We start from the raw sequence: 27,712 nt of genomic DNA, 5'->3' as shown, positions 1-27,712 counted from the left end.
TATTGCTTTTTCTTGTATATTTGGACATTCAGAAGAAGTAATGTTTGTCTGTTTTGAACAATTTAGACTATCCTCTTTATTTCACCTTCAAGAGACTGAATGATAACCTTGAAGATAAGAGGGACAAACCTTAGGAATGCCAGGGCCTAAACAATATCCTCAGTGTGGGCCTCTGACTGCATGCATTAGAGTTATCTGGGGAGCTTCCCTTAAAATGCTAATTCTTGTGCCTCACCCAGATCTGCTAACCCAATGAATCTCTTAGAAGGAAAGAAGGGCACCAGAACATCTACATTTCTAACAGGCTTTCCTGGTAATTTCTACTTCTCTGTACACTAACTATAAGGACTTCCTGGCCTAGTACTCAAATGGAATAACATAAATTTCCATAGGATAAACTCTGCAGAGGCCTAGAAGTCAAACACCTTACCTACAACAGTACTTCGGGTCTCTCTGTGCAGAGCCAAGAGGGTGTCACACACGCTGTCGCCAACCAACCCGAGACTGTGCAGCAGAACTTTCAGATCCAGGTCATCTGGAATGACCCCATCCCCTTCTCCTGAAATGTAGATTTCAAGTCCACGATTCCTCATAGCTCGGGATATTTCTCCATGAACAGGATCCATTGAGAGAAAAAGTCTAGTAATACAGCAATTTGAAAGAAAAAGAATTGTTTTTAAATCCCGGTACCACCACTGCTGCAAGTCAGCAACAAATGGTGAGGGAAAATCCTTTGTGGCCCCATTCAGAGACTTCTTCACACTAACCACTAACTCAAAGTCTGCTACTTTCATCTGTTTTGTTTCTCTAGTTCCAGAATACATCAATACAGCAAATCAGTTTCTCTGAACTTGCTTACCTTAGCAACTAAAGTATTGTACATCACTAGATATACATTTAGCACCTTTAGTGCTATCTGAGGACTTTAGAATTCTTTCAGATATTCCCCAAATCAGGCAGAGCTACTTCATCATTCTAACTCACCCACACAGAGCAAAAAAGGAAGCGGTGTGTTCTCCAAATTAGCTTGATATACTCAATGTCCAGGCAACGTTTCCATCTAGCTGACATCTCCAACATTAAACACCTGATTCCCTGCTGACCCCACACACAGAAAACCTGTTCCTTTACCAGTTCTCCCTTTTTCAATAAATGCCCCCTTCCCACACTTACCCAATTACTAAACCAATAACTTAGGTGTCATCCTTGCTTCCTTTTTCTCAACCCACAAGTCTGTTTAGCAAGTCCCACTCATCAGACCACCCTAGTCTAAGCTATCGTTCTCCCTTGCCTGAACTACTGCAAAAGGCTTGTAACTAGCATCCCTGCTTCCACCCTTCATTACCAACCCACCACAGGGTCCTTGCCCCATTTGTGTACTGCTGTGACCCCAGAGCCTGGCAAATAGGAGAGCCTCAATAAACATCTGTTAAATGAACCAATGAGTGGGTGAACATTTATGACAAGATTATGAAGAAAAATGTAAAAAGGTCCCATTAAATGTCTACCTCTGCTATCAAGGCTGACAGATTCTTAGGCAGAAAATTAAGGGGCATAGATACCTGAAATTGGGACTTGGTGTTATGGTAGGAGTGGATCCATCTATCAGTCCTCTCTCACTAACAGTGAGGACGCCTCCAGGTTCAAGCAAAGCATTCAAACGATCCAGCACTGATGGGCTGCAGAGAAAAGATTTCAAATGGCGGACAGGCCGATGCACTGCATTGACTCCACTTTCCTTGCACAGGCTGCCCACTGCCCATGAGCCATTCCCTCCTTTCAGCATGGCCATTCCCCCATGTAGAATTGTGACCCCTTTCAAGGTCTCTTTCCCCATTAACCCCCTCTTTTCCACTCCCCAAGGCAGAGAGACCAAATTCATACATTGTAAATATGCAAAATATTTGTTAAATAAATACAATTACAGAATATGATAGGAAGTTCTCTAAACTATAACTCTTCTCTTTCCCCTTCCAAGTCCCCCACTTTCCAACATTATCAAATCCATTTAAGGGTAAATGGATTTCAATTTGAAACATTCTGAAAAATGCTCCAGATAGAGAAACCCATTATCTGACCTGTGTAGCTTCTTATGCTAGCTGTGTAATGATGAGTTTTTAACTTGCCCTTTTCATTACTTTAGAGTCCAAAGTGATACACACTGAGGCACATTTATTAAATGTCTGCTGTGTCAGAACCTCCATTTCAAAAATCTGTGCTCAAGAATGACCCTAACAAAAGGAAGATTTCTGATGTTAAAGAAAAAGGTCTGACTCAAAGTTAGTAGGGAAAGTAATCTGATTTAGTTTGCCTTCAGTTCAGCTCAAAACTACCATACAAAACTAAAATCTGGCAGCTGTCTAATGACCAACTAACTATCAGTGTTCACCACAGACAGACATATACAGGTCATGATTGAGAATATTTTCTAGTTAAGAAAACAGTGGATTATAAATTAGTTTAACCATTGTGGAAAGCAGGATGGAGGTTCCTGAGAAAACTAAAAATAGAAACACCATTTGACCCAGTCATTCCACTCCTAGGAATTTACCCGAAGAAAACAAGAAAGACATATGCGCCCCTATGTTTATCACAGCACTATTTACCATAGCCACGATATGGAAGCAACCTAAGTGTCCATCAGCAGATGAATCGATAAAGATGTTGCACATATACACAATGCAATATTATTCAGCCATAAAAAGAAAAGAAATCCTACCATTTGCAGCAACATGGATGAAGCTAGAGGGTATTATGCTCAGCGAAATAAGCCAGGCGGAAAAAGACAAGTACCAAATGATTTCACTCATTTGTAGAGTATAACAACGAAGCAAAACTGATGGAATAAAACAGCAGCAGACTCAGAGAAGGGACTAGCAGTTACCAGAGGGGAGGTGTGGGAGAAGGAAGGAGAAGGGATTAAAGGGCATTATAATTAGCACTCCCAATACAGGTAGGTCACAGGGAAGGCAGTATAGCACAGAACAGACAAGTAATGACTCTATAGCATCTTACTGCGCTGATGGACAGTGATTGCAGTGGGGTGATAACATGGGTGAATATTGAAACCACAATGTTGCTCATGTGAAACCTTCATAAGATTGTATACCAGTGATACCTTAATCAAAAAAAAAATTAAAACAGTGGATTAAAAATACCAGAACTTCCAGTGAAATAAGCCAGAAAGAGGAAGACAAATACCGTATGATTTCACTTATTTGTGGAATATAAAAACAAAGCAAAACAGAAGGAACAAAACAAAACAGCAGCAGATTCATAGACACTGAGAATTGACTGTGGTTATCAAGGGGCAAGGGCTGGGGCAGGTTGTGGGGCAGGGGTTTGGGGAGAGGGAAAAGGCGCACAATATTTCGCAGTCACAATATAAGTTGATCATGGGACAGTAGTATAGCATGGAGAATACAGTCAATGATTCTGTAACACCTTTCTACGTTGACAGATAGTAACCATACTAGAGGTGGTGAGGATTTGGTAATGTGGGTAACTGTTGAACTATTGTGTTGTACTTTTGAAACCAAATATCAACAATATTTCAATTAAAAAAAAAAAACAGAGCTTCCACCTGGGTTTGTACCTTGACAAACATTCCAAATTTTAATCAGGCCCACTCGTGAATGGGCAGAAGGTCCTTACTTGCAGAAGTTAACATTGTCCATCAAAAGCCAATCTCCAGACTTCAGGGCCTGAACCAACATGCTGTCAACCCATTCAAACGTGCCACGGCTGCGGCCACTCGCTGACTGCAGCAGCTTCAGCCCAAAGCTTCGGAACTCTTCCAAAAGTTTGGAGAACTCTGAAATGTCACAGCCAGAACACTTAATTTCAAACTAATCAAAAACAAACAAGCAAAACAAAAACAAAAACAAAACCCACTTAATGTATATTAAAAGAAAGTTGGAAACTTTTGGCCCAATTTTTTAAAGTCTCATAACAATTGGCACTTTTTGTTGTTGTTTAATTAAAGCAGGTAAAAAAATTAGGTTTAGGGTCAGGAAGTACTTCTTACTGGTTTTTGGAATTAATGACTAAACAGAGGTGACTCGAAATGTGGTGAAGAAGGAAAGAAATCTTTATATAATTTCCCAAATGGCAGGAGAATAAGGCTTCCAACCTAGTGCTGTTAATCCCATTCTATTACCAAACAAAAGTTCTATAAATTGGCACAATGCAATCACTGTCATTAAACTGACATATTAACAGCTGGTATTAATTTGCTGAGTGCTTTCTAGTTTACATAGCCCATCCCTGGAAATGTTTCAATTGCTCTTTTTTGTTGGAAATTGGCTCATGACCTTTTTCCATATCACAAGGTAATATATATACATTGGATTCCTACTTCTAGCCATGAGGAAGTCACAAAGGTTAGACTTAACCTCCACTGGTAAGAATTAGAAAACAAGGAAAAATATATGAAACTGCTTTCAGACACTGGACAATAGCAGGAAGCTGTGACACCTGAAGAAAAGAAGCCCTATAATTGACCCAGATTTCCACCTGGAAGCAACTTCTAGATGGCAAAGCAGGAAGAGCAAACTCAAACAGACCCCGGTGGTCTCACTGACTTGAGGAAACAGACTGGAATTCAGGGAGGCCAAGGCAGCTAGAATAACAGGCAGAGTACTTAAGGTTAAGGAGCTGCTCAGAGATAAAGCTCCATAATTCTAGATAAGGGCCTCTGGAGTCTTTGGATAAATAAAAATCTGCACATGCATGTACAGGGTGAAGCTCCACAAGGATGAGCAAAAATTTCCAAGGAAAGGAAAGTAACTGGGGAGCTGAGCTGAACGCTTCCCAGAGTTCACACAAATAAGTATCACTCTCATTGCCACCAGCCAAAGTGGAGAGACTCCACTGAATGACTATATAGGACATTCAGCACAGATGCCGTGAGGGCCATGCCTCAAGGGTGGAGTTAATCTAGCCCTAGAGTAAACGCTACTCTGGACTAACCTTAAACAGCTTAAAAGCAAGCTTGAAAAGTTCAAAATAATCTAGTTCAAGAAGGTGGTGCAGGAAGATCCTGAACCCATCTCCTCCCACAGACACACTGAGTCAAACAGCTACATATGGAACAATTTCCTCCAAAAAAAGGAAAAAATACTCAAGGCTGCATGAGTGACAAATGCACATCAGGCAAATGAGAAGAAAATGACACTGAAGCAAAGCACTTAATGCTACAAGACACTGGACAGGTCATTTGACCTCTACAAGCACCTATTTCCTTATGTATTAAATGGGGATAATCTTTCCTTTTAATGCAGTATGTGAGGATCAGAAGAAAATATATTTAAGAGTCTCATAGGAATTCACATCTAAATGGTACATTTTATAACACCCATCTTTTAAAAATATATAAAGTGATGTATGACTCCATTAAATATGTTTAATAATTAATCTAAGTGAACGAGTAAAGGATTTCAAATTCAAACAGTGGCCATGAATCGGCAAATGACAGATCAACAGTAAAATCATTCTCTTGCCTAACAAAGTAAACTATTTGAACCACAGCAATGGATACAAAGTTGACCCAGCTACAACCAAGGTCTCATTTCTTCATCCCTAAGGAATCAACTCTTTGTTACAAGTTACAAGCCTTTGGAAATCAAGGATGACTATCAATTCTAGCCGAAATAAGCAGGCAAAGAGAGGCAACAAAGGGCCAGGTGATTTATTTGAATGCCCCCGGGCGAGGTTCTCCGGTCTGGTCATCACAGGCCTGGGAAGTTACGGGAAAGTAGACAGGCAGCGAGTTTTTAAAGAAGGTGGGAGGAGGCAGAGCTTAGATTTACAGCGGTGGGAGGATTGGCTAGCCTAAGGCACATTTTTCAGGTTGGGAGGGGGCATCAGCCGGGGACTTTGGCATGTCATCAGTGTCTGACGTGCTCACCCCTCTCCCAAGTGCCTTCAACCTTACAACAGTGACACACAACCTGCTCACCTTTATCTCTGATCCCCCCTAAAGGCACACTCATCACCACCCGGAGAGTTGTACCACAAAATGAGAGAAGTAAGTTTCCATTTTAATTGAGGAATATCTTCTACTTTCTGTACAAAATTAATAAGCACATTCTAGCTATCAGTTTAGATTTCTATTCTTCAGTTTAAGCTTAATTTCTTGAGATATTATTCATTTTTCTTAAAAGGCCAAAAAACAATACCAGCTTCACATGCAAGTGATTTCACATTCATGTTATCCGGTTACACACCAAATAAGCCATCAAGCTTAATAGCCAATTTCTTTCTTCTTAGTCAACTTTTTTCCCTTACTTTGTTTAGGATCACAAATTCTGAATTACTTTACACATTATCTCCACTTTACTTTCTAAAAAAAAATATTTTCAAATTCTAATTCTTAATAGCCATTATATTAATTTAAAAAAAAATTATGGGCACTTCTTTTACAAATCTGTTACTCTCTATAAATGGATACTCTATGGGCAACGGTAAGTGTCTGATACACATCCAAACCCACATACCTGCCTTGGAGTATGAGTCGATCTTATTGTTGAGTCGCTGCATAAGCAGTAATACTGCTTCCAGCTTGTTGACAATCTCCATCGTGACACCTTTACCGTGTTCTCCAAGACACCTGGGCTTGCAAGTCAGAAGGAAATGACTCCAGGCCCGCAGCACTACTTCTGCATCATCAGCACCAGTGAGGAGGCTGTCTCTTAGCAGCGCCCTCACAGTGCCCTCCACCTTCTCTAGCAGCTGCCTCCACGGCCGAGTAAGATCAACCTGAAATTCCCAAAGCATGTGAACTCAGCACAGCTATTGGCTACAAGGAGCACTGCTATTATAGTTACCACAAACACAGAAGACCATCAATCAAAACACAGGTTTTAATATGTTTTGCCTGAAAATATCAAAGGCAGGCCACTTACCTGCTCAAATCCACCCAGAAGCTCTGTAGTATCCATCGCACTATTCATAGCCATGATCTTTAATGTGTGACCAGTAAGGTGTGCCAAGAGCTGGACCAGGCTGGTCTTGCCTACAGAGGCTGACCCAACTAGGATGACCATCCAGCTCATCTGGACACACTTCATAATTGACTCCAGAGAGTGTAATGATTGGTGCAGCAGTGACAGGGGATGGCGGGGAGGAACATAGCTGCCACGGGAAAGGACTGAGTAGCCCAGCTGAAAAGAGACATGCCAGTGAGATCTTACAAGCACGCCTGGTAATAGGAGCAAAAGAAATCATAAACACCTTAAAAGAATAGAGGATTATCTTTCTCTCCTCACCTGAACATCATAGGGAGTGATGCGAAACAGTCTTGTTCCCAGATATGGATTGGAATTGGAACTAAACACATCCTTGAATACAGCAATGACCTATATTCAATCAAAACACAAATCATTCCACCAAATTACAAGCCAAACCTTCTCAAATAAAGACTTCTAGAAAACATGCATAGCATATTGTGAGAACAGCAGTCATAATTTTCTTATCCTTTCGAATTTTTTCTTATAAAAAGGATTATATTTACTTAATTCTTCAGAATGAAAGCAAACTGAAGCTGAAGCAAAGAGTAGTCACATAATCTCAAAGTATTTGAGTTTCAGTCAGAATATATCATAAATTAAAATAAAGCCATGGGTACTATGACAAATCTAGAGTTGAAAAATGAATTTGCTTTCATCATTCAAGATACCACCTAAGAAGAAAGTAGCAAAGAATGGAAACATGAACATTATGAAGAAAATGACCATTTTTAAGCACCTACTATATGCCAAACATTACAGATGTTTATAATAGATTCTCATCTTTATAACCCTTGCAAAAATAGGTATCATTTCCATTTGATACATGTGAATAACAGGATTCATCAGTTACATGACTGATTGTATACATTAGTAACTGATTGTAAATCTAAGCCAGTCTGATCCCAAAAATACCATATTATTCCCTAAACAATTATGTAAAATGACAACCAAAGTTATTTCTCTAACTGATAATTTATATTCAATTATCCCTTCCTTAGCAGGAACACTGTTAGAAAACTTTTCATTAGCCCCATTTCTTTCTTGGATTTCTTTTAAAAATATAAGAGGAGTTGGGGCACGGAAGAAGACAGGGGTGTGTAAAAAACACTAATTCAGCCCACAGCAGAAGGAAAAATTCCAGCTACCAAAAATATTTACACCAATTTGTGTGTTTCTAACAAAGTAGTGATATTCAAATTAATCATTGTACATTGGACTGAAGTCAGAAAATTAAAGTAACAATAATATTATAAAATAAGTAAGTCATGGGGATGTAATGTATATGGTGACTGCACTTAATGATACTGTATTGCATATCTGAAAGTTGCTAAGAAAATAGATCTTAAAAGTTATCACAGGAAAAAAGTTTTTTTTGGTAACTATGTAAGATAACAGACATTAACTAGACATTGTGGTGATCATTTCACAATGTATACAAGATATCACATCATTGTTATACACCTGAAACTCTATAATGTTATATGTCAATTACCTTTCAACTAAAAAATTTTTTTAAATAGTAAAGGAGACATTAGAGAAAAATAATAAAGGTAAAATCACAACCAGTATCAAAAACTGAATGTGAGTCACCAAGCAGCAGAGAAAAACGGTGCTCCTGCTGCCTGTCCCTGGGTGCAGGTGATTCCTGACCTTGCCTTCCACCCTAAAGCACATAATCTCCTCTCCCTGATAGTCTATCAGAGTTAAAATTACAGCTGCTTTAATTAGTTTTATAAAGCCATATTCAATTTATCCAAACCCTTCCAGCTCTTAAGGCTTTTTTCTTCCATTATTATTTTTCCTAACATTTTTTTCTTCCTCAGAAGACTCCTATTTGGTGAATTGAAGAAGTGATGGAAACCTTCCACAGCTTACACCCATCTGTCAGTTACCCAACAATTGGCTAGTGTCTGGCCACAATTAATATACTCTAACTAGTAAAGTAGATGAAGAAATTAAAATACTAGGTGATGATATATGAATTATATCAATAAATTTGTAAAAAAAAAAAATACTGGCTGAAAAAAAATACTAGCTGAAACATTTTGTCCTAATATACTGACTGAAAGCTACTTGCACAAAACAAATGATTTGTTAACATTTGGCTAGGTTCTCAATTCCACATAAAAAGGGATCTTGGCAATCAGCAGCAGAATCAAAGGTATGTGAAAGCCACACATAGTGTGGGATAGCCGTGTCTTTACATTCACCAAGGTTACTGCTTCTAATGCATCAATCTATTTACTAATTAATTAGTTTTTAAACAGTGACTATTTACTAATTAATTAGTTTTAAAGCAGCTATGATATACTAGAAGGAATAGCTGACAGAGTGGAAAGGCCTGGGCCGGAGAACTGTCTCTGTCACTTGCTACTTGTGAGGTTCCATGACTCTAAGCCTTGGATCCTCGTCTGTAAGGGGTCACGCAGCACCTCCCACCTGCAGGTAGAGGGAGCACCCAGTGAGGCCAGACTTTAAGTATCACAAAGCAAAGTGAATACATTATTATCTCAGTTAATTAAACTGAGAATCTAGTGTTATTTTTCTATTTACAAAAGAATATTTTCACTTCCATTTAAATGGAGAATATCCCCTCTTTTTATCTACTGATACTTTCTAGATAGAATACTTTGTAATTGGACATTTATTTAAAAACAGAAAACTCTCCTCTTCTATTGGATATAATCTCTTCTTCTGCTTCTCCCCTTTGTGCTCAGAAAGATGAAGGAAGACCTAGTTCTTTATTAGTGGAGGGCAATACTATTTTAAGGAAGTTTGCAATCATGGCAATTTTGGTGGATAAGCATGTTTATACTTCAAAGCAAATTACCCTATACTGTGAGACCTTAAGGTAGGTGACTATTTAGTCTCTTCCCTTAACTTCTAGATTTCTCTGCAGCTTTACTGGGTTTGGCATTAGTGAGTAGCCCCTTCTCTCCCTTAGGATGAAGTCAACTTTCGGGTGGAAAGAAAACACAAACAGCAACTGTGAAACTCACCGTTTCTTTGTCCTTCCTGGTTCTCATTCTTTCACCATAGACCAAAAACACATGCTGACCAGGATCATAACACCCAGGGGACTGGTCAACCAGCATCAACTGACACCAGCGGAAAAGGTCCCGGAGGTTGAATTCCCATGGTCCTCCTTTTTGTCCCCATTTCTTCTCAACAGTCACTTCATGATCAATCTAAAAAGAAAATACACTTATTGGGAAAGAAGTCCAATTTTCTAGGCACTGCATTAATACTATCAATATAATATAAATGCATACATAATCTAAAATCATTATTTATAGGCTTGTTTCTGATGTCTCATTCTCCGAACTCAGACTTCTCAATGCCAGGAATACCTGTAAGCATTAACACTGATACAACGGAACTGAATCACCAACCCTCAAATGAGTAGCTTCACTCCACTAGAAACTTGCAGAATTCTATGTGATTTATCTGAGAGTGACTGATAATTTGGTAGTGTCCCATGTTGAGAAAATGATGGCTCAATTACAGCCAGGAAAATAAATAGCAATTAATACAAGTAAGTACTTACCTGGTTGTTGAAAGCAACCATTTTCTTAATGATATTTTTGTCAATGGCTGGAAACAGAGTACTGGCAATGAACTCCATGTCAATTACAGTAAGAGGATCCACAAAGACCTATTAAACCCAAAAATAGCATGAAGAAATGTTACAGTTTCTATTTACCAATATTGGAAACAACCACCACTTGTGAAATTTTTATTCAACACCAAAATAACAGTATCTCTGCATGTGTATATATAGTATCTGGCACGTGGCATATAGTGTGTATATATATATGTGTGTGTGTGTGTGTGTGTGTGTGTGTATGTATCTTCAGCTGATCCTTGAACAATGCAAGGGCTAGGAGTGCTGAACCCCTGGTGCAGTAAAAAATCAGCTTGTGACATCAACTTCCCCAAAAACTTAATAGCGTACTATTGACCAGAAGACTTACTTATTACATAGTCAATTAACAAATATTTTTTATGTTATCTGTACTATATATACTATTCTCACAATAAAGTAAGCTAGAGAAAAAATGGTTTCTCAAATTGTTGCAAATTTCCAAAAACTTTTCCAATGTATTATTGAAAAATACACACATATTAGTGTACCCATGCAATTGCAACCTGTATTGTTTAAGGGTCAACTGTACCTGTGTATATATACTTATACACATACATACATACCTCCCACCACACACACACACAAACATTTTCAGGTATAGAAATTTCTTTCCTTGCATTTTTTAGGATACACATGTATAAAATCTAAAATATACAGCAACAGAGGTTTTTTTCGTTAACTCTAGTGAATTCAAAAAAGGTATGTATATTTGTTTTATAAAAACTTCCTACATATATGTACAATGCTATCAAAATTCTGGATGGCAAGCATAAAAGTGTTCACTTTAAAATTTGTTCAACTTTTCAATATGCTTCAAGTTTTCATAATAAACTATTCTTAAAAGATATGCAGCAAATTGTTTAATTATCAAGGGACAGGTTCATTAAACAAAGTTAACATCTAGAGCCATTTCCAAACCTCTAGATTAGTGCAACTTTGAAAAATGAGTATTAAAACTAGTAAGCTTATGTGTGCACACACATACACACACTCCTACCTATGTAAATGAGAATAAAGGAAGTAAGAAAAGATACCAAATGTTAATAATTCTTGACTTTGGTATGGAGAAACTGGATTTTTTATTCTTCATGGTATTTTCTGTTCTATGTCACTTTTCTTTAATTAAAATGCATTACTTTCATTATAAAATTTTTAATTGTTTGGGAATAAGACAAGGATTCCCACTCTCGCCCCTTTTATTCAACATAGTTCTGGAGGTCCTCGCCACAGCAATCAGATAACACAAAGAAATAAAGAGTATCCGGATTGGCAAGGAAGAGGTTAAACTGTCCCTGTCTGCAGATGACATTATATTGTACATAAAAATCCCTAAAGAATCCACTGCAAAATTACAACGTCTAATATCTGAATTCAGGAAAGTTGCAGGATACAAAATTAATACACAGAAATCTGTTGCATTCCTATATCCTAATGATGAACTAGCAGAAAGAGAAATCAGGAAAATAAATCCATTCACAATAGCACCAAAAAGAATAAAACACCTAGGGATAAGCCTAACCAAGAAAGTGAAAGACCTATACCCTGAAAACTACAAGACAGCCATAAGGGAAATTAAAGAAGACACCATTAAATGGAAATACATCCCACACACATGAATAGGAAGAATTAATATTATCAAAATGGCCATCCTGCCTAAAGCAATCTACAGATTCAACACAATCCCTATCGAAATACCAACAGCATTCTTTGAGGAACTAGAGCAAATCATTCTAAAATTCATATGGAGTCACAAAAGACCCCGAATAGCCAAAGCAATCCTGAGAAGAAAGAATAAAGCTGCAGGGATCTCACTCCCCAACTTCAAGCTCTGCTACAAAGCCACAGTAATCAAGACAATTTGGTACTGGCACAGTGACAGACCCATAGACCAATGGAACAAACTAAAGAACCCAGATATAAACCCAACCATATATGGTCAATTAATATATGATAAAGGAGCCATGGACATACAATGGGAAATGACAGCCTCTTCAACAGCTGGTGTTGGCAAAACTGGACAGCTACATACAAGAAAATGAAACTGGATTACTGTTTAACCCCATACATAAAAGTAAACTCAAAATGGATCAAAGACCTGAATGTAAGTCATGAAACCATAACTCTCAGAAGACAACACAGGCAAAAATCTCCTGAATATAAGAATGAGCAACTTCTTCCTGAACACATCTCCTCAGGCAAGGGAAACAAAAGCAAAAATGAACACATGGGACTACATCAAACTAAAAAGTTTTTGTACAGCAAAGGACACCATCAACAGAACAAAAAGGTATCCTACAGTATGGGAGAATATATTTGTAAATGACATATCCGACAAGGAGTTAATATCCAAAATATATAAAGAACTCACATGCCTCAACACCCAAAAAGCAAATAACCCGATTAAAAAATGGGCAGAGTATATGAAGAGATAATTCTCTAAAGAAGAAATTCAGATGGCCAACAGACACATGAAAAGATGCTCCACATCGCTTGTCATCAGAGAAATGCAAATTAAAACCACAATGAAGTATCACCTCACACCAGTAAGGACGGACAGCATCAAAAAGACTAAAAACAACAAATGCTGGTGAGGATGCGGAGAAAGGGGAATTCTCCTACACTGCCGGTGGGACCGTAAGCTATTTAAACCATTGTGGAAAGCAGTATGGAGGTTCCTCAAAGAACTAAAAATAGAAATACCATTTGACCTGGGAATCCCACTCCTTGGAATTTACCCAAAGAATACAACTTCTCAGACTCAAAAAGACATATGCACCCCTATGTTTACTGCAGCACTATTTACAATAACCAAGATATGGAAGGAAGCTAAGTGTCCATCAGTAGATGAATGGATAAAGATGTGGTGCATGTACACAATGGAATACTATTCAGTCATAAGAAAGAAACAAACCCTACCATTTGCAACAACATGGATGGAGCTGGAGGACATCATGCTCAGTGAAATAAGCCAGGTGGAGAAAGACAAGTGCCAAATGATTTCCCTCATTTGTGGAGTATAACAAAGCAAAACTGAAGGAACAAATTAGCAGATTTACAGACACTCCAAGAAGGGACTAGTGGTCACCAAAGGGGAGGGGTGTGGGAGGGCGGGTGGAGAGGGAGGGAGAAGGGGATTGAGGGATATTATGTTTAGTACACATGGTGTAGGGGGTCACTGGGAAAACAGTGTAGCACAGAGAGGGCAAACAGTGAATCTGTGGTATCTTACTACACTGATGGACAGTGACTGCACTGGGGTATGGGGGGAACTCGATAATATGGGTGAATGTAGTAACCACATTGTTTTTTCATGTGGAACCTTCATAAGAGTGTATATCAATAATACCTTGATAAAAAATTTAAAAATAAATAAATAAAGACATGGAATTAAAAAATGGATTATTAAACTGACTCTCATTCTGGTAGTGAGCATCCTAATTGCAACATGTCATCAGTCTCAGCACCCAGACACTGCCACTTCAGACTCTATGGCAACAGCAAATCTTACCTGAGTGAATCTGTTAAGGAAAGACCTGGGCAAGCCTTTTCTCCCGCCTCCTTGTTTAAAAGGATTTTGACACCCAAAAATCTTTGTCTTTTCATGCTGCACTTGAAAGCTCATTCCTAACTCAGGAACATAGATTTCTCCTCGGTGGTCAAAACAAGCATTGAGTCCTTCCAATACAGACTGAGAAGCCAGGTTGAGCTGTTGGGGTTAGAGGGGAAATGCATACATTTATTACATATGTTGTGTAACTATAACTAAAAGCAAATATGCACAAAAGACAGTGTTACTTCAGCAGGAGGCCCAAACAATATTGGTAACATTCCATTTCTTAAGCGAGAGATGGGTTAATGAGCATTCATCTTATTATTAGTTCATTTATAGTTACAGAGACGTGGGGTGTATAAATTATCAGTAATTTTAAATAAACTGAATAAATATGCAGACTGAATTTATTAAAGAACAGTTAAAATCGTCTCTAAAATTAAATTGTATCCATTATAAGCACCTATATTGACATACTTTACAAATCATAGCTTCTAAAAAAAACAAAAAAAATTTGCCAAAACCCAGATATTTCATTTTCACTCTGAGATTTTTAAAGATGAGGTAAGATGGTTCTTTATATACTTAAATAAGCAAGTATCTTTCCCAGCTCCAATACCGAATGAAATCTCCAAATGGGCTTCAAAGTCATGACATGATATAAACCACGTGAAGTAGATCTACATAACTAACTTTCACCAACAGTTTTATGAATAAGAACAAATACAAGTTGTTGCACCCAAAATGAAAAGAGCTAAATAGAGATCTTCAGATGCTGAGTTCAGAGCTCAAGGATGTGAAGTATGGGTAGTTTTTAGCTAACATGGGAAAATTCAATTGGGAAAAGGTGAATCAATTAAATGCAAATGGGCAAAAAAACAAGACTATCATATGAGAAGTATCACGTTTACATACCACTGTATATTCCCAAATACGTCAAGTTCTAAAAGCTGCTTCTAAAAGTTTAACTGCAAGTCCAAAATGGCTTGTGGTACTTGGATGCATTTCAACCCAATAGGAGTATGGTCAGAAGTCTTAGGCTTTAAGACTAAGCATTCTTTTTTCCTGGCTAATGAATATTCTATCAGTCATCTTTGTTCAAAAAAATCAGGGGTAGGGAGTGGTAGATGGGGGAACACTCCATCTCCATTATCTTTCTCCAAGACAAGTAAGAAGCCACTCATCCAAAAAGGAATCCCACAGCACGCCCTGACTTCAGACTCAGAGGGGTCTGAACCTGGGGAACCCGCTGGCATCTATGTCAAAAGTTTCATCTACAGCACTTTCATCACTACAATCATTTAAGTTCCACAACTACTTTCTAGCTTTTTCCTGAATTAACATACTAAAATGACTTGATTCCTTTGGTCACAACCTTAAACTTATTTTTATGCATCACTTTTCCATCCCTCTAAACTGCCGAGCGGTCCCTGAGATTCAGCACTTATCACAGGTCTCATGATGTGGTCTGTTTTTCTGGTGAAAAATTTATCCAATATGCACATATAACCCTGATCATTTTCTCACCATTTTTTATATCTCTTCTTAAGATAACTTTCCCCAGTCCCTCTGTTGCACTGATACAAACATGAGGTGTTAACACTCCTTGTAAAATGCCCACAAAATAAATATAAACAACATGCCTGCCAGAGACACAGACTAAACTAGTGAAGAAGCAGTTTTTCTCAGAAGGCTAGCTTACAAAAGTAGGAGTTTGTAGGTTATATACAGAGGAACTTCTGTATGTACTGACAAGTGACTTCTTATTCTTAAAAGAAACCATGAAGGACTTTTTTAATTGAGAATTTGTCTTTACTATCCAATAACATAATCATTCACTGAGAAATGCCCTAAGGCTAAAAAGTATGGCCGTTCCTAACGCTTGTCACACCATGCTTGGCATGATGCACGGCCCTCTCACCTCATCCAGCACGACCCAATGGCCTGCCTTCAGAGCTGCCAGCAAGGGGCCATCACGCCAGGCAAACTCTCCTCCCTTGCCACCTTCAACAGGTAGATCTGCTCCAAACAGGTCTGTGATGTCCTTTGAGCAGGGGTAGAAACAAGGAAAAGTCAACATTACATAAAAAATTAACAAAATCCCAAGATCCTAAATCTACAATGATAAATACTTGGCTGTTACAAACTGTTTCCTTCTTACACCCAAGACAGAACTAAGCAATCCCAGCACTCTTCACCAGGAGCCCACACATGCCCCCGAGAACCTTCTAATCACAATACTCCAAGTATCCACCCGTTAATGCTGGAGCTCAAGATCAGCAGTTTTCACCTGTAGTTATACTTGGAAATTGGTTAAGCTTTTAAAAAACAGGAACAGTAATAACATCCAGGCCCTGCTCCCAGACCCCATTACTTTTTGCATCTCTGTTCCTTATTTTCATAAGATTGTTTAAAGGTCCTTTTTTTTAAAATGACAAAATACTGAATTGGGCATTCTCTCTCAAAAGAGAATTAGAAGAAAGCATCCAGAGAGAATAACATTACAGATGTCAACCATTACTGAAACCAGAAGGAGAATTCGTTTGGAAGGCCATGTTACTATGGTGTTTATCACCATGAACTATCTGAGGTACTGAAAATGTCATAACTATTTCTGACTAGGAACTATACCCAGATACAAACATTACTCCCTCTACTACCCTCACCAGCAGCAGGATGACTAAGCTTACCGTCTGCTCTGACAAGTTGATTCGAACAAGGATGTTGCCTGAAGCCTTTGCTAATGCTCCCACCAAACTTGTCTTGCCCACACCAGGGGAGCCCTCCAGCAGAATAGGTTTGTTCAGTTTTGTAGCTCTTAACAGCCTCTGAGCATTCATAGCCGTGGTGCCTGCACTGAGTGCATAGTCAGCAATATTATTCCTGTGCAGGACAGGTCCTTAAGTGGAGAAAAGCCACATATAAACTGGACGTCACCAAATCATATATTCAGATCAACTCAAGATCATCAGATTCCACCAAGTGGACTGTCGGTCGGCGAGGTATCATTCTGCAGTGAAAATGCTTAGCCTTATTTCCATATTTCCCCACTTCTTGGTCCATAAAATGCTTTAAAGCACAGCTAGCAAATCTGGGCCTACTATACAGATCTCTCCATCTCTTAGATCTATACATATACCTACATACATAAGTCTAACTGCAAGCACACATCTTTCTTTTTACAACCTATACCTGGAATTACTACAGGTTCTTGGTACTATTCGCCTTTATAAAAAGGTATTATCCTAAAAGTCAAATGTAAATTAGGTGCATAGGCTCCACGGTTCTGTAGAAATAATTTTATCTACGATTAGTAGGCCACCAAGATAATCCAGTATGCGTTCTTGAACCGTAATGTACTGACATGCAGAGGAATAATAGTTTTATAGGCTTAACATTTGTGCCACTATGTCTCCTGGAAGAAACTTTTGGTATACCGGTTTGGAGGGCAAGGAAAACATCTATTATCTCAGCTATGGAAGGAGAATGAAGCAAGAACCACCCCAGTCTCAGGCCACTAGCATATAGCTCCTACCTAAGAGAAGTGAATATATGACAATGGCTTAGGGAAGGGACCTAAAGGTTAGATCATAGAGGCCCCATCAGGCATGAAGAAAGTACTGTTGAAGAAGGACAGGAAAGGGGTCAATGTTCTATTCAGTCAGGAACTTGGCTGGTTTTGTTCACCAATGAAAGCCTACCAACTGCCTCAGGAATTCAACAATTAGTAATGTAGGGAAGAAGTAAGGGACAAGAAAAAAGGAAAGCAACAATCTGCTAAATCTGCTAAAACACTCTAAAAAATTTAAAGTGCCTTAGAAGCTATCTTTTCTAACTGCCACATTTTAAATATTTGGTAGAAACAACCCAGTAAGAATGAAAGCAAGGATTAGAATTTAAACACACTTGCATTTTCCACTTCTTCATTCATTCATTCATCCATTCATTCAGTCAAGAGACGTTTTCTAAATGCCTATGAAAGCTGGCTACATGTCAGATGCCAGGGACAGGAAGATAAGTGACACAGTTCTTGCCCACAGGGTTCATAAAACTGTTTTTGTAACCAGTGATGAAGTTCTACAGTTAACACACTATAGGCTGGATTATCACTATAGGAAAGCTCTTGTTTTGAACACCAAATAGATGCATTTTTACACAATTTATTGAGAGATGAAAGTGTATTTTCCCCTACTTTTACACACCAGTTGTATATTTTTCACCACTCACACAACTATGGTTATGCCAAGTCAGATTCTAACCTAGATAACTATTCCAAAATCCATCATGAAATCACAATGAAAGTCAAGTATCCATGATCTATAACAAGAGAATCTTCATTCACTTAAAATCATTCTTACCCCTTGGTATAAAAAATGGATGAATTCCCCAAAGGTTCTCTATCCCAGTGAATTCTTTGGCCTTGAGTCTGTCATAAATCTTCAATTCTTTTTTCTGACATTCTGTAAGCCGGACTATCTTTGAAAGTTTCTTGATTAGGAATTTCAGACACTGTTTGCGAGCCAAGAGGGCCGTACCAAACCCAGAAGTTGTTACCCCTAAAAGATAAAGGAAACAACGACACGACACCATTCAGCAGCTCTAGGGCAGTTTTCCTGGGGAAATGAGACCCTACAAATGCTAGCGTAAGCAGTCCTAAGGAAGTGTGACTCTCCTCTCCCCACAGTTTAAAAGATCATCAATTCAGCAGCAGATTATTCAGTAAAGCACCCCAGGCATGCCTGGAGATAAATCAGCCTGGAGATAAAGAGTAATTACTGTGGTATTACTGATCATTTTAATATTTTTAATCTTCACAGCAAAAAATGGAACTTAAATATTGGATTTTATGCAATTACAGTAAACTTAAAACCAAACTCCTACAGACTTCTTCACATTTACCAAGTCCCTGTTGTATAAGCAATGAGGAGTTTTAAACCAACCACCTCTCAAAAAGAGTACAAAGAAAAAGAAATCCATTCTGAGTCCCAGAAATATTAGAGTGATTCTATAAAGTATCTGGATCAGAGGTTTGGGCTTGCCCCATTGTGTACTTTCCTCTACCCTAACCACCTGTTCCCTCCAGCTAACAGACAACTGACATACCTGAACCTATTCCATCTATGTACACCAGGCATGCAGCATGGACAAAAGACGTCACAGTGGAGATGGTCTCTGGCCTTTTCAAAGCAGCTTCCTCCCCCATTGTGTTCATGAAGTTAACCCAGGACAGGATATCTCTGATACTGACCACACACCTTCGGCCAAATTCTTGGTGGGTCAGCCAGTCAATGAAATCCAGCATCACTGCAGCTATATCAGCCCCTACAATACAAGGAAGCAAAAGTACTTGCTATTTACAAAAGACTTCCGAATGGGGATTTGTAATCTGGGGACCACAGATAGCACAACAGGGCTTGGTGCTCCATGAGATTAAATGCAAATTTCTGTGAATATACATGAATGCTTTTTCTAAGAGGTGGGGTCCACAGCTTTTACTGCATTCCCACTGAGTTCATGAATAGCATTCCATACCTACACCCAAAGCAAACAAACAAAACAATTTGAGAATTAGAGCATAAGAAGCTGCCATAATAAATATTCATTTATTTATAAATAACAAAATATTCATTTGGTTCGTGTTCAGATACAACGATTTTAGAAAATACAGAAATGTTATATTTTAAACTGATTCACAGGGAATGTGACATTTTTAGTGGTATTTATTTCAGGTTTTTTGTTTTTTAAAATGCATCAATTCAGCAAAGTAGAGAATTCACAAATTTCGTTTCATGATGTAAGTTAAATGACTTCTAATCACAACTTCATACTGTAAAGTATTTGAAAACAAAAAAGAGACACAAAGCAATGCCAATTAAATTTAATAGAGCACTTTATATAATTTCTGAAGTCAATAGTAAACATTTATCTAAAAAGTAGAAATACCAGAGAATGTTTTTTTAAAAAGGGAAATTTGATGAGGAAGAATCAGCACGGCTATAAAACAGACTATAAAGCAGCAGCCTTCAAGTCTACACTGTAAATCGGTTAGAGAAAAACAAATTAGTTAGGAGGGAAAAAATGAATTACAGAAAAAAACTAATCTTTAAAAAGAACTTAAAATGACAACTCAAGGGAATAAGCTCAGTAACGATGAGGAAAGAAACACTGTTTCAATAATTACATATTAAATACAAGTATTTACACCTGCATTTCAGAGTGGAATAAACCTGAGGTAAATCAATGAACTTAATGAAAATGAGCAGCTTTATTCACTGTTAAAAGGGATTTAAACCATGACTACTGAACAATCATTTAGAGATAAAGTAGATGGGTGTGTGTGTGTGTGTGTGTGTGTGTGTGTATTACATATCTATATATATATATATGTATGTATGTATGTGTATATATATTTGCAACAAATATTAAAAACTAATAATATAGAAGCCTGTGATAAATGTAATATAGAATATTATCCAAAACATACATAATACTAATATGTAAAATGAATCATTTTTAAAAACACATAGAATGCTCCACATCTAGAAAATGAGATTTTAGACTATCCATTAAATTAAGAATAATGGATTTTACTATTTTGAAAAAAATGAAAACTCCATGTTGGAAGGACCATGCCATGCAGGCACATTTACGAAGCTGCTGGTAGCACTGTGAATGATAGTTTTTCTAGAGAGCAATCTGGTCATGACCAATGGAAGCTAAGAAGTTCAGCTACGCCCTTAAAAGAGGTCTTTTTAATTTTTTTTTAATACATCAATTTCATGGAATCTTTTGTTTCATTCATACCATGAAAATACAGATAAAACTATAAAGATTTGTGAATGAAAGAAGAAACCATAGTAGTATTTATATTTTGATTAAGATAATACACTAAATATATCTTAAGTACTCTGAATAAGATCAGAATTAAATTTAAAATTCATAATCAGTTAAAATATTAAGCTCATTAAATCTTACATATCTTTAAAGCAAATCTGGGGAAAAGGCAAAGTCTAGCTTCCTGTTTTACTTTGCAGTTTTTAAACATGTTTTTACACTGTGCCAACCTGATCCATTTCCAAATGATAAAACTGACATAAATTATTAAACCACTGCTCCCTTCTACATGCTCCTGTGGGACCTCTAATGCCTCCCCAGAAAAGCTGTTGCCATGCAAACTGGCAGCAACCTTGAAATAAACAAGTTTCCTAAGGACAAGCAGAGGCTCAGAGGTATGTCCTAGAGGTCACAATGTTTACTGCCTGGAGGCAAAATTGTTTACTCAATTAAACATGAAGCCCACATGGTGCAAACATGCAGTGTAACAGCAGTTGCATCCTCTGCCATTCTTACCACAATCCACATAACAGAAAAGTAAGATTCAAGGTTTTTGTCCTTGGGAGATCCAGCCCCAACATGGAGCCTAAAGACAAACCGTGTCTGCTTAATAATGTCTGTCTTCTCCTTCTTTTACTCTAATTTTCATAATACATGCAGCATTGTAAACAGCACACAACCAAGGTAAGTCAGAAGTTCTGGGTGTGGGCCACAAATTGCCAACATTACTGGCATCACCTGAGAACCTGTTAGAAAGGCAAATTCTTACACCCCCAATTCAGACTGACTGAATCAGAAACACTGGGTGTAAGGCCCAGCAAGCATCATTGCTACAATCCTCCAGGTGACTAAGAGAACCACAGGTTTAGTTTGTGCTACTGAGTGGCTCCAATATTTGGTAGGGCCTGGAAACTCCAGCTCTTCACGAAGCACTGTGTATACCTGTGAATGTGGAAGTTCAGTGTGGGAAGTCTTTGCTCAAACAAGCGACCCAATTTTTCCTGACACACCATAGGTGAGACTGGGTTCCATGCAGCTGCCATCCGCAGCTATCCTATTTTTGAAGGTGTGCTTCAGGGTACCTTTAAAAGCTGAACATATCCATGAACCAAATCTCAAAGAACCAGATGTCCTTTTATGTTCCTTAAGAAAGAGGTGAAATGATCCAAAAAACTATGTACCAAGGCTTGGAACCAGAACTGGGTTCTAAATTTAGCTCATTTGATATCTATGAAAAAAATATATATATATTTATCAAGGTGAGGGATTTAACTAGACTTGTTATGGTGATTTTATGATATATACAAATATTGAATCACTGTGTTACACACCTAAAAAAACGTATGTCAATTATACTTCAATAAAAAAGTTAAACATACATATATCAAAGCAATCTAGGTTCAATAAAAAAAACATAAATATTTTGACTCTTATTGGATATCTTAATTATTAAATCTAGGTTACAGATATATGGCAGTTTTTTAGTACTATTCTATTTTACTTATGTTTGAAAATTTTCACAATAAAAAATTTTTAAATAAAGTGAAATAATAAATCATTGGTGACAACTAATGAAATGCAGTTTAAAATTCTAAACATTTTGCAATGGAGGTAATGACTAAAATTCAAACCAAATTTTCTTCACCTTTAGCTAAATAAATATACCTCATATAAAGATGACCAACAAGTGAAATAATAAGGAAGCTAGAATTTAATAACCCTGGTGAAGAGGGCAATGTGAAGAACGAACACTTCAACAGAAGTTCGCAGACCAGCATATTTCCTTGGATCTATTTTATTTCCATTTCCCTCTCTCCTCTTTATATATAACACGCCACACATACACATAGTGTCCTACATCACACCTGTCACTCCCAGTTCACACACCCCTCCACCCTTACCACCCAACCACACAACTGAAACTCTCACCTTTGTGATCTATTCTGCCCAGAGACAATCCAGGACGAAGATTATGGCTGATAATCTGAATTAAATCTTCTCGGCTAGTGCTTTGAGGGCACCATATTTCTGTGAACCGGTTTCTTAAGGCAGGAGATAGCTATAAGGAACACAAATCCCAATATGAATGTAATACCTATGGAGAAAGCTAGAAAATAAATCCTTTCAAAGAACATTAGCTGTGAGTCTGCCAAGTGCAAGATGCTGCTTCTGTGACCTCTATTACTAGGTCTGATTTATTGAAACCTACTTTGCCCTGCTCCTTCCATATGTCACCTCATGAATCTTCACCACACCCGCCAAGCAGGAATTGCCTTCACTTTCTCTATAGACTTGGTACAGAACTTCAAGGTCTCAAGAGAGTAGACGGTGCAGGTAGGATTCCAGCCCCAGGGAGTGACTCCCAAACCTAAGTACTTTGCCCTAAGCAGAGGTCCTTTTTACCTTCAATTACATAAGCATTGTTTTAGAGAAAAATAAAAGCTATCTTCTCATAAGGAAGCACTGTCTGAAGTAGGAGAAGACTTTTGTGCAACTCACAGTAAGGGAAATCATAAGGTTGTAGATATTTTACTTCTGGAATAGCAAAGAGCTATTTATGCCTCCAGTCTGAGAGCCTCTGCCCTGTCTGCAGTCCTCTTACCTTTCTTACCCATCCCCTAGGTCAGTCAACTCACAAGTGTTTACAATGCCACACACATGTAAGGACTAATTCACTTCCCTTTTACTTGACAATGAACTCTAGCCACTGTCTCTCTCTGACCTACCACAGCAGGACTAGAACAACACCCGTCCTCACTCATATGTGAGTGCACCTTGTTGCCATCCTTGACAAGCAGTTCCTCTGGTCTTCAGAATCCTACCTCGCTCTGCTTGCTAAGCATGTAAAACTAAATGGTGGCTCTCCCTGAGGTAAGAGTTAGCAATCGTTGTCTAAGAAAAACTTAAGGTAATCTGACAGGCAAGTTAACACACACAATCTTGAAATCAGATCTTTCTGCGCAATTTCCACTTGCCAAGGAACCAGTTCATACTTTGTTTAAAACTGTGATATATTTTATTTCTTCTCTTCAGAACATTTCTTGAAACACACACTAATAATCTCTCTTTTTATGCTACTGAAGAAAATTAGCCCCAAAATATCATATTCACATTTCAGGCACCCACCAAGTTACCAACAATCTTGACTGCTTTCATTCACAATCAACCCCTATTTCTTCGCATCGTCCCTGACCTACTACCCCGCTACCCTTTTCCCAACTTTATAACAGACCAAGATCACACACACAACTGAGACTTCACCGAGAGCCTTGTGAGCCTGAAAGCCGCAGCGTTCAGGGGGTCGGAGCCTGGCTGGATCCTGATACCCCCTTTACCCTTTCCTCTTACCAAGAACCCAAGTGGCCTACATAACCTCTGGGAGAACATGTTCCACCTGCAAAACCGAAAGAGGTTCCTGGCTGTGATTTTTTGTTACTTTAAAAAAATCACTCATAAAGCCACACTGTTTATGAGAGTTGGCTATGAAAACAAAGCTGGAGATTTAATTTCAGTCTCAACTTTCTTTATCCATAAAGTAAGAAAATAACTTTCACACAGAGTTCTTGTGAGAATCCATTATGGAACATATGTAAAAACTGGGCAAAGTGACTGAAAATTAAATTTCATGCACATAAAGTGAAATACCAAATAAGGAAATGTTTATCTGTCAATTATTTTTCAACCTTATAGTAATTTTATTTATTTATTCATTCATTCATTCATTATTACTATAATTTTTTTTATTATAGTTTGATATACAATCTTATATGGGTTTCAAGTATACAGTTGAATAACTGTAAAATATCTTTCCGGACTTTTACCTTCAGCCAGTTTTTACCTAACATAAAATTCTAAATGCATTTCTACATACTCCATTTATAGGTGCCACTGAGCTGAGGTAAAAAACCAGGGGGAAAAAAAATGCTTCAGGAACACAGTTTTACCTCTTTTTTTCCAAAGTCACCCCCAGGGTTCATGGTTGCTAAGATACGGAATTTTTTCCCAGCAGTCAACAGTTCTACCTCATTATCCTTGTCCTCTAGACTACCTTTTTCAGCTAATACCAGAGACTTTTCCACTTCAAGGACACTGGAAGAAAAATTGGAGAATATGAAATTATACAAGGCAGAGATATTCTTTCATCTTTGTGGTCTTCAAAGTTCTTTCGAAGGGAAAGAAGAATTTATCTCCTCTGATGAGCTTTTACTTTAGTTAAGTTTCCCACCACAGATTTTTAAATGACTCATTGTCCCAATTTCTTCTGATCACACAGTATGTCTGATCAAAAGAAAAAGAATTCCCTTTTCTACTTATGCCCTGTTAAGGCACTTGTTTAAAAAAAAAAAAAGTCCCACCTGCAAATGTTTATGGCAGCATTAGTCATAGAAATGGAAACAACCCAAATACCATCAAGAAGTGAAGGATAAAGTACACGGTACACCTACACAATGAAAGACTATCAGGAATCAGAAAGAACAAACTACTGCTAACAGGTTACAGAATGGATTAATCTCAAAATATTAATGCAAAGTCAGAGAAGAGATCATTTATATGGAATGTCCCCAAAAGAGAAATTTAGAGACAAAAAGTGGATCAGTACTTGGAACAGGAAATGGTGTCAAAGATAAACTGTAAAACTGGGATGGGAATGTTTAAAACAGGATTATGGTGTTCGCAAAACTCATTAAATTTACTAACACTTGTGGAATTATACCTTAAATTGATGCATTTTGTGATATATAAATTTTATCTCAACGTAGAAAAACATATATATCAAGACTTGTATTGGTCTGAGGTTTTGATGAGAGGAAAGGCCTTATAGACATAACATCTAGAATTCTGATTTCAGTTCTTTCCAAAAATTAAGATAATGGCCATATGGTTTACCTTAAAGAATTTTAACTCAGGCTCATTTGTTTTAACCCTACATATCCCACAGTCCCATCCTTCTAATTATGGACAGAAAAACAGAAAAACTAGGTTTCTTAAAGGAGACCCCCTGTGCTAAAGCCAAAAAAAGAGCAATTAACTCATTATCATTTTCAAACATTTACTATGCACCTACGAGGTACATTACCATGCACAAGAATTAATATCTATAAAAACCAGACCAGCAAACACATCAAACACAGGGCAAACCTCTTATGCATGTACCTGTTGAGTCTTTCCAGGACAGAGTCATCAGCCAGTGAGATCTCATCTAAGAGGAAAAAGCCATCCTCCTTCATGGCCAGAACCAGAGGCCCATCATGCCACTCAAATAGTCTTGATGTGTCAATTTCTTCCTACAATTTGGAAAAGAAGAGGGTGAAATTAAAGGGCAGGTGACTCCTCAAGACAAGACACTAGCTGGAGTCAAGCATCTGAGAACAAGGGACAGACCCGCACAATAGGATGCTCATGAAGGCTCCTTGCAGACCAGTGAAAATTTGAAGATAAGGTAGGTGTCAAACCCGGAATCAAAACACCACTATGAACAAAATCTCACAGTGGACTCATGCACAGAATCAGCTTTAAATGAATGAACACATATATTCATTTGCTACTGGACAAACCTTGTCCTTTGTCTTCTGTCTCACGGGCCGCAGTCCTCCCAGGAAGTCTGATGTCTCCATGTGTAAGTGGCAGTTGACAGAGTATAATTTCTGATTTGCCAAATCTGCAAACACCTGACAGATAGTAGTTTTCCCACACCTGTGAATGATACACACCAGATTAACAAAGAGCATGAATTCTAAATACACAGCCACAAACTGTAGCAAAAAAGGGTCACTGTAGCAGCAGACTCTGATGGCCAACACAGGAGCTCTGTACTCCCAGCTCAGGGATCCTTTCCCCAAAACAACAGCCCCCTACCAAGTTTCTCATCCGGAATGGCATATATTGCATGAATTCCATCCTTTTCTACTTCTACCAACCACCACCAAGGGATGGGAAAGAAACTCAACCTTTATAGACTTCCAAGAGACACTAGCTCTTCTGCTGCTCACTTCTACACATCTATAGGATGAATGCCACTGTTTGAAAGCATTAAATAGGAAAATACAGCCCTGGTGATAATAATACCAAGAAATTATTCTTTTCCATCACAAAGGTTTGGAAGTAGAGGAAACAATAGAACCCTAGGGTCTTAAAAAAAAAAGAGGAAGGGAAGAAAGGAAAAAGAAAAAAATGAGGACTGCTTTCCGATGAGTCCTTTAGAGAGAACTCAAGTAACCCTATGGAACTGAACTAGACCCTCATAATAAGTTAGTCACAGAACTTTACCCAGTATCTCCAACCAGCAGCACTGGTTCGCAAAATTCCAGGGCCCTTCCCACCAGCATCGCCAGTCTCTGCATGTCCTTGGTCCACACGATGTGTTTGAACTTAGACTCCAATGTGGATATCTGACTAGAGAGTTTACCTATCAAAAGTAGAATAATATTTAGGTTCTAATATGAGTACAACTCACTTCATCCCCTCTGGGTACTGTGGCCCACTCACTCAGCAATTTTAGAACATTTTCTTTGGAGAAGAGGGATTGAGGACACAGTTTTTTCTTGAAATGCTTTTCAAGGACTTCTTGAATCACATTAACCTCCTCCTGCTTTCTGACTCGGCCTGCCAGAAGCATAAAACCTTTAAAAAAAGAAAAATGAGGAACTGTCAAGTGTCTAGTGGCAATACCAA

The 27,712-nt window shown here is 38.0% G+C and overlaps 1 protein-coding gene across 4 annotated transcripts in view; it reads right to left on the bottom strand.

The window, feature by feature from the left end:
* MDN1 (midasin AAA ATPase 1) overlaps positions 1-27,712 on the bottom strand; it is a 163,983-nt gene that overhangs the window by 71,024 nt on the left and 65,247 nt on the right. For all 4 annotated transcript variants that reach the window (XR_012124763.1, XM_073220972.1, XM_073220970.1 and 1 more), the window contains exons 28-46: positions 27,527-27,661; positions 27,308-27,446; positions 26,596-26,734; positions 26,195-26,325; positions 24,985-25,129; positions 22,970-23,099; positions 19,310-19,528; positions 18,565-18,762; positions 16,897-17,105; positions 16,128-16,250; positions 14,165-14,362; positions 10,558-10,665; positions 10,010-10,198; positions 7,269-7,358; positions 6,906-7,163; positions 6,498-6,759; positions 3,655-3,814; positions 1,563-1,679; positions 431-639 (exon numbers count right to left, since the gene is read on the bottom strand). Coding sequence is in view for 3 of the 4 variants with exons in the window: in XM_073220972.1 (XP_073077073.1) it covers positions 431-639; positions 1,563-1,679; positions 3,655-3,814; positions 6,498-6,759; positions 6,906-7,163; positions 7,269-7,358; positions 10,010-10,198; positions 10,558-10,665; positions 14,165-14,362; positions 16,128-16,250; positions 16,897-17,105; positions 18,565-18,762; positions 19,310-19,528; positions 22,970-23,099; positions 24,985-25,129; positions 26,195-26,325; positions 26,596-26,734; positions 27,308-27,446; positions 27,527-27,661 (3,159 nt within the window). In the remaining variant the exon portion in view is untranslated. The remainder of the gene's footprint in view (positions 1-430; positions 640-1,562; positions 1,680-3,654; positions 3,815-6,497; positions 6,760-6,905; positions 7,164-7,268; positions 7,359-10,009; positions 10,199-10,557; positions 10,666-14,164; positions 14,363-16,127; positions 16,251-16,896; positions 17,106-18,564; positions 18,763-19,309; positions 19,529-22,969; positions 23,100-24,984; positions 25,130-26,194; positions 26,326-26,595; positions 26,735-27,307; positions 27,447-27,526; positions 27,662-27,712) is intronic.

This window comes from Manis javanica, chromosome 13 (genome assembly GCF_040802235.1).
Source record: "Manis javanica isolate MJ-LG chromosome 13, MJ_LKY, whole genome shotgun sequence".
NCBI lineage: Eukaryota > Metazoa > Chordata > Mammalia > Pholidota > Manidae > Manis > Manis javanica.
The sequence above is the reverse complement of the archived record's forward strand: the minus strand, read 5'-3'. Positions and strand labels throughout refer to the sequence as shown.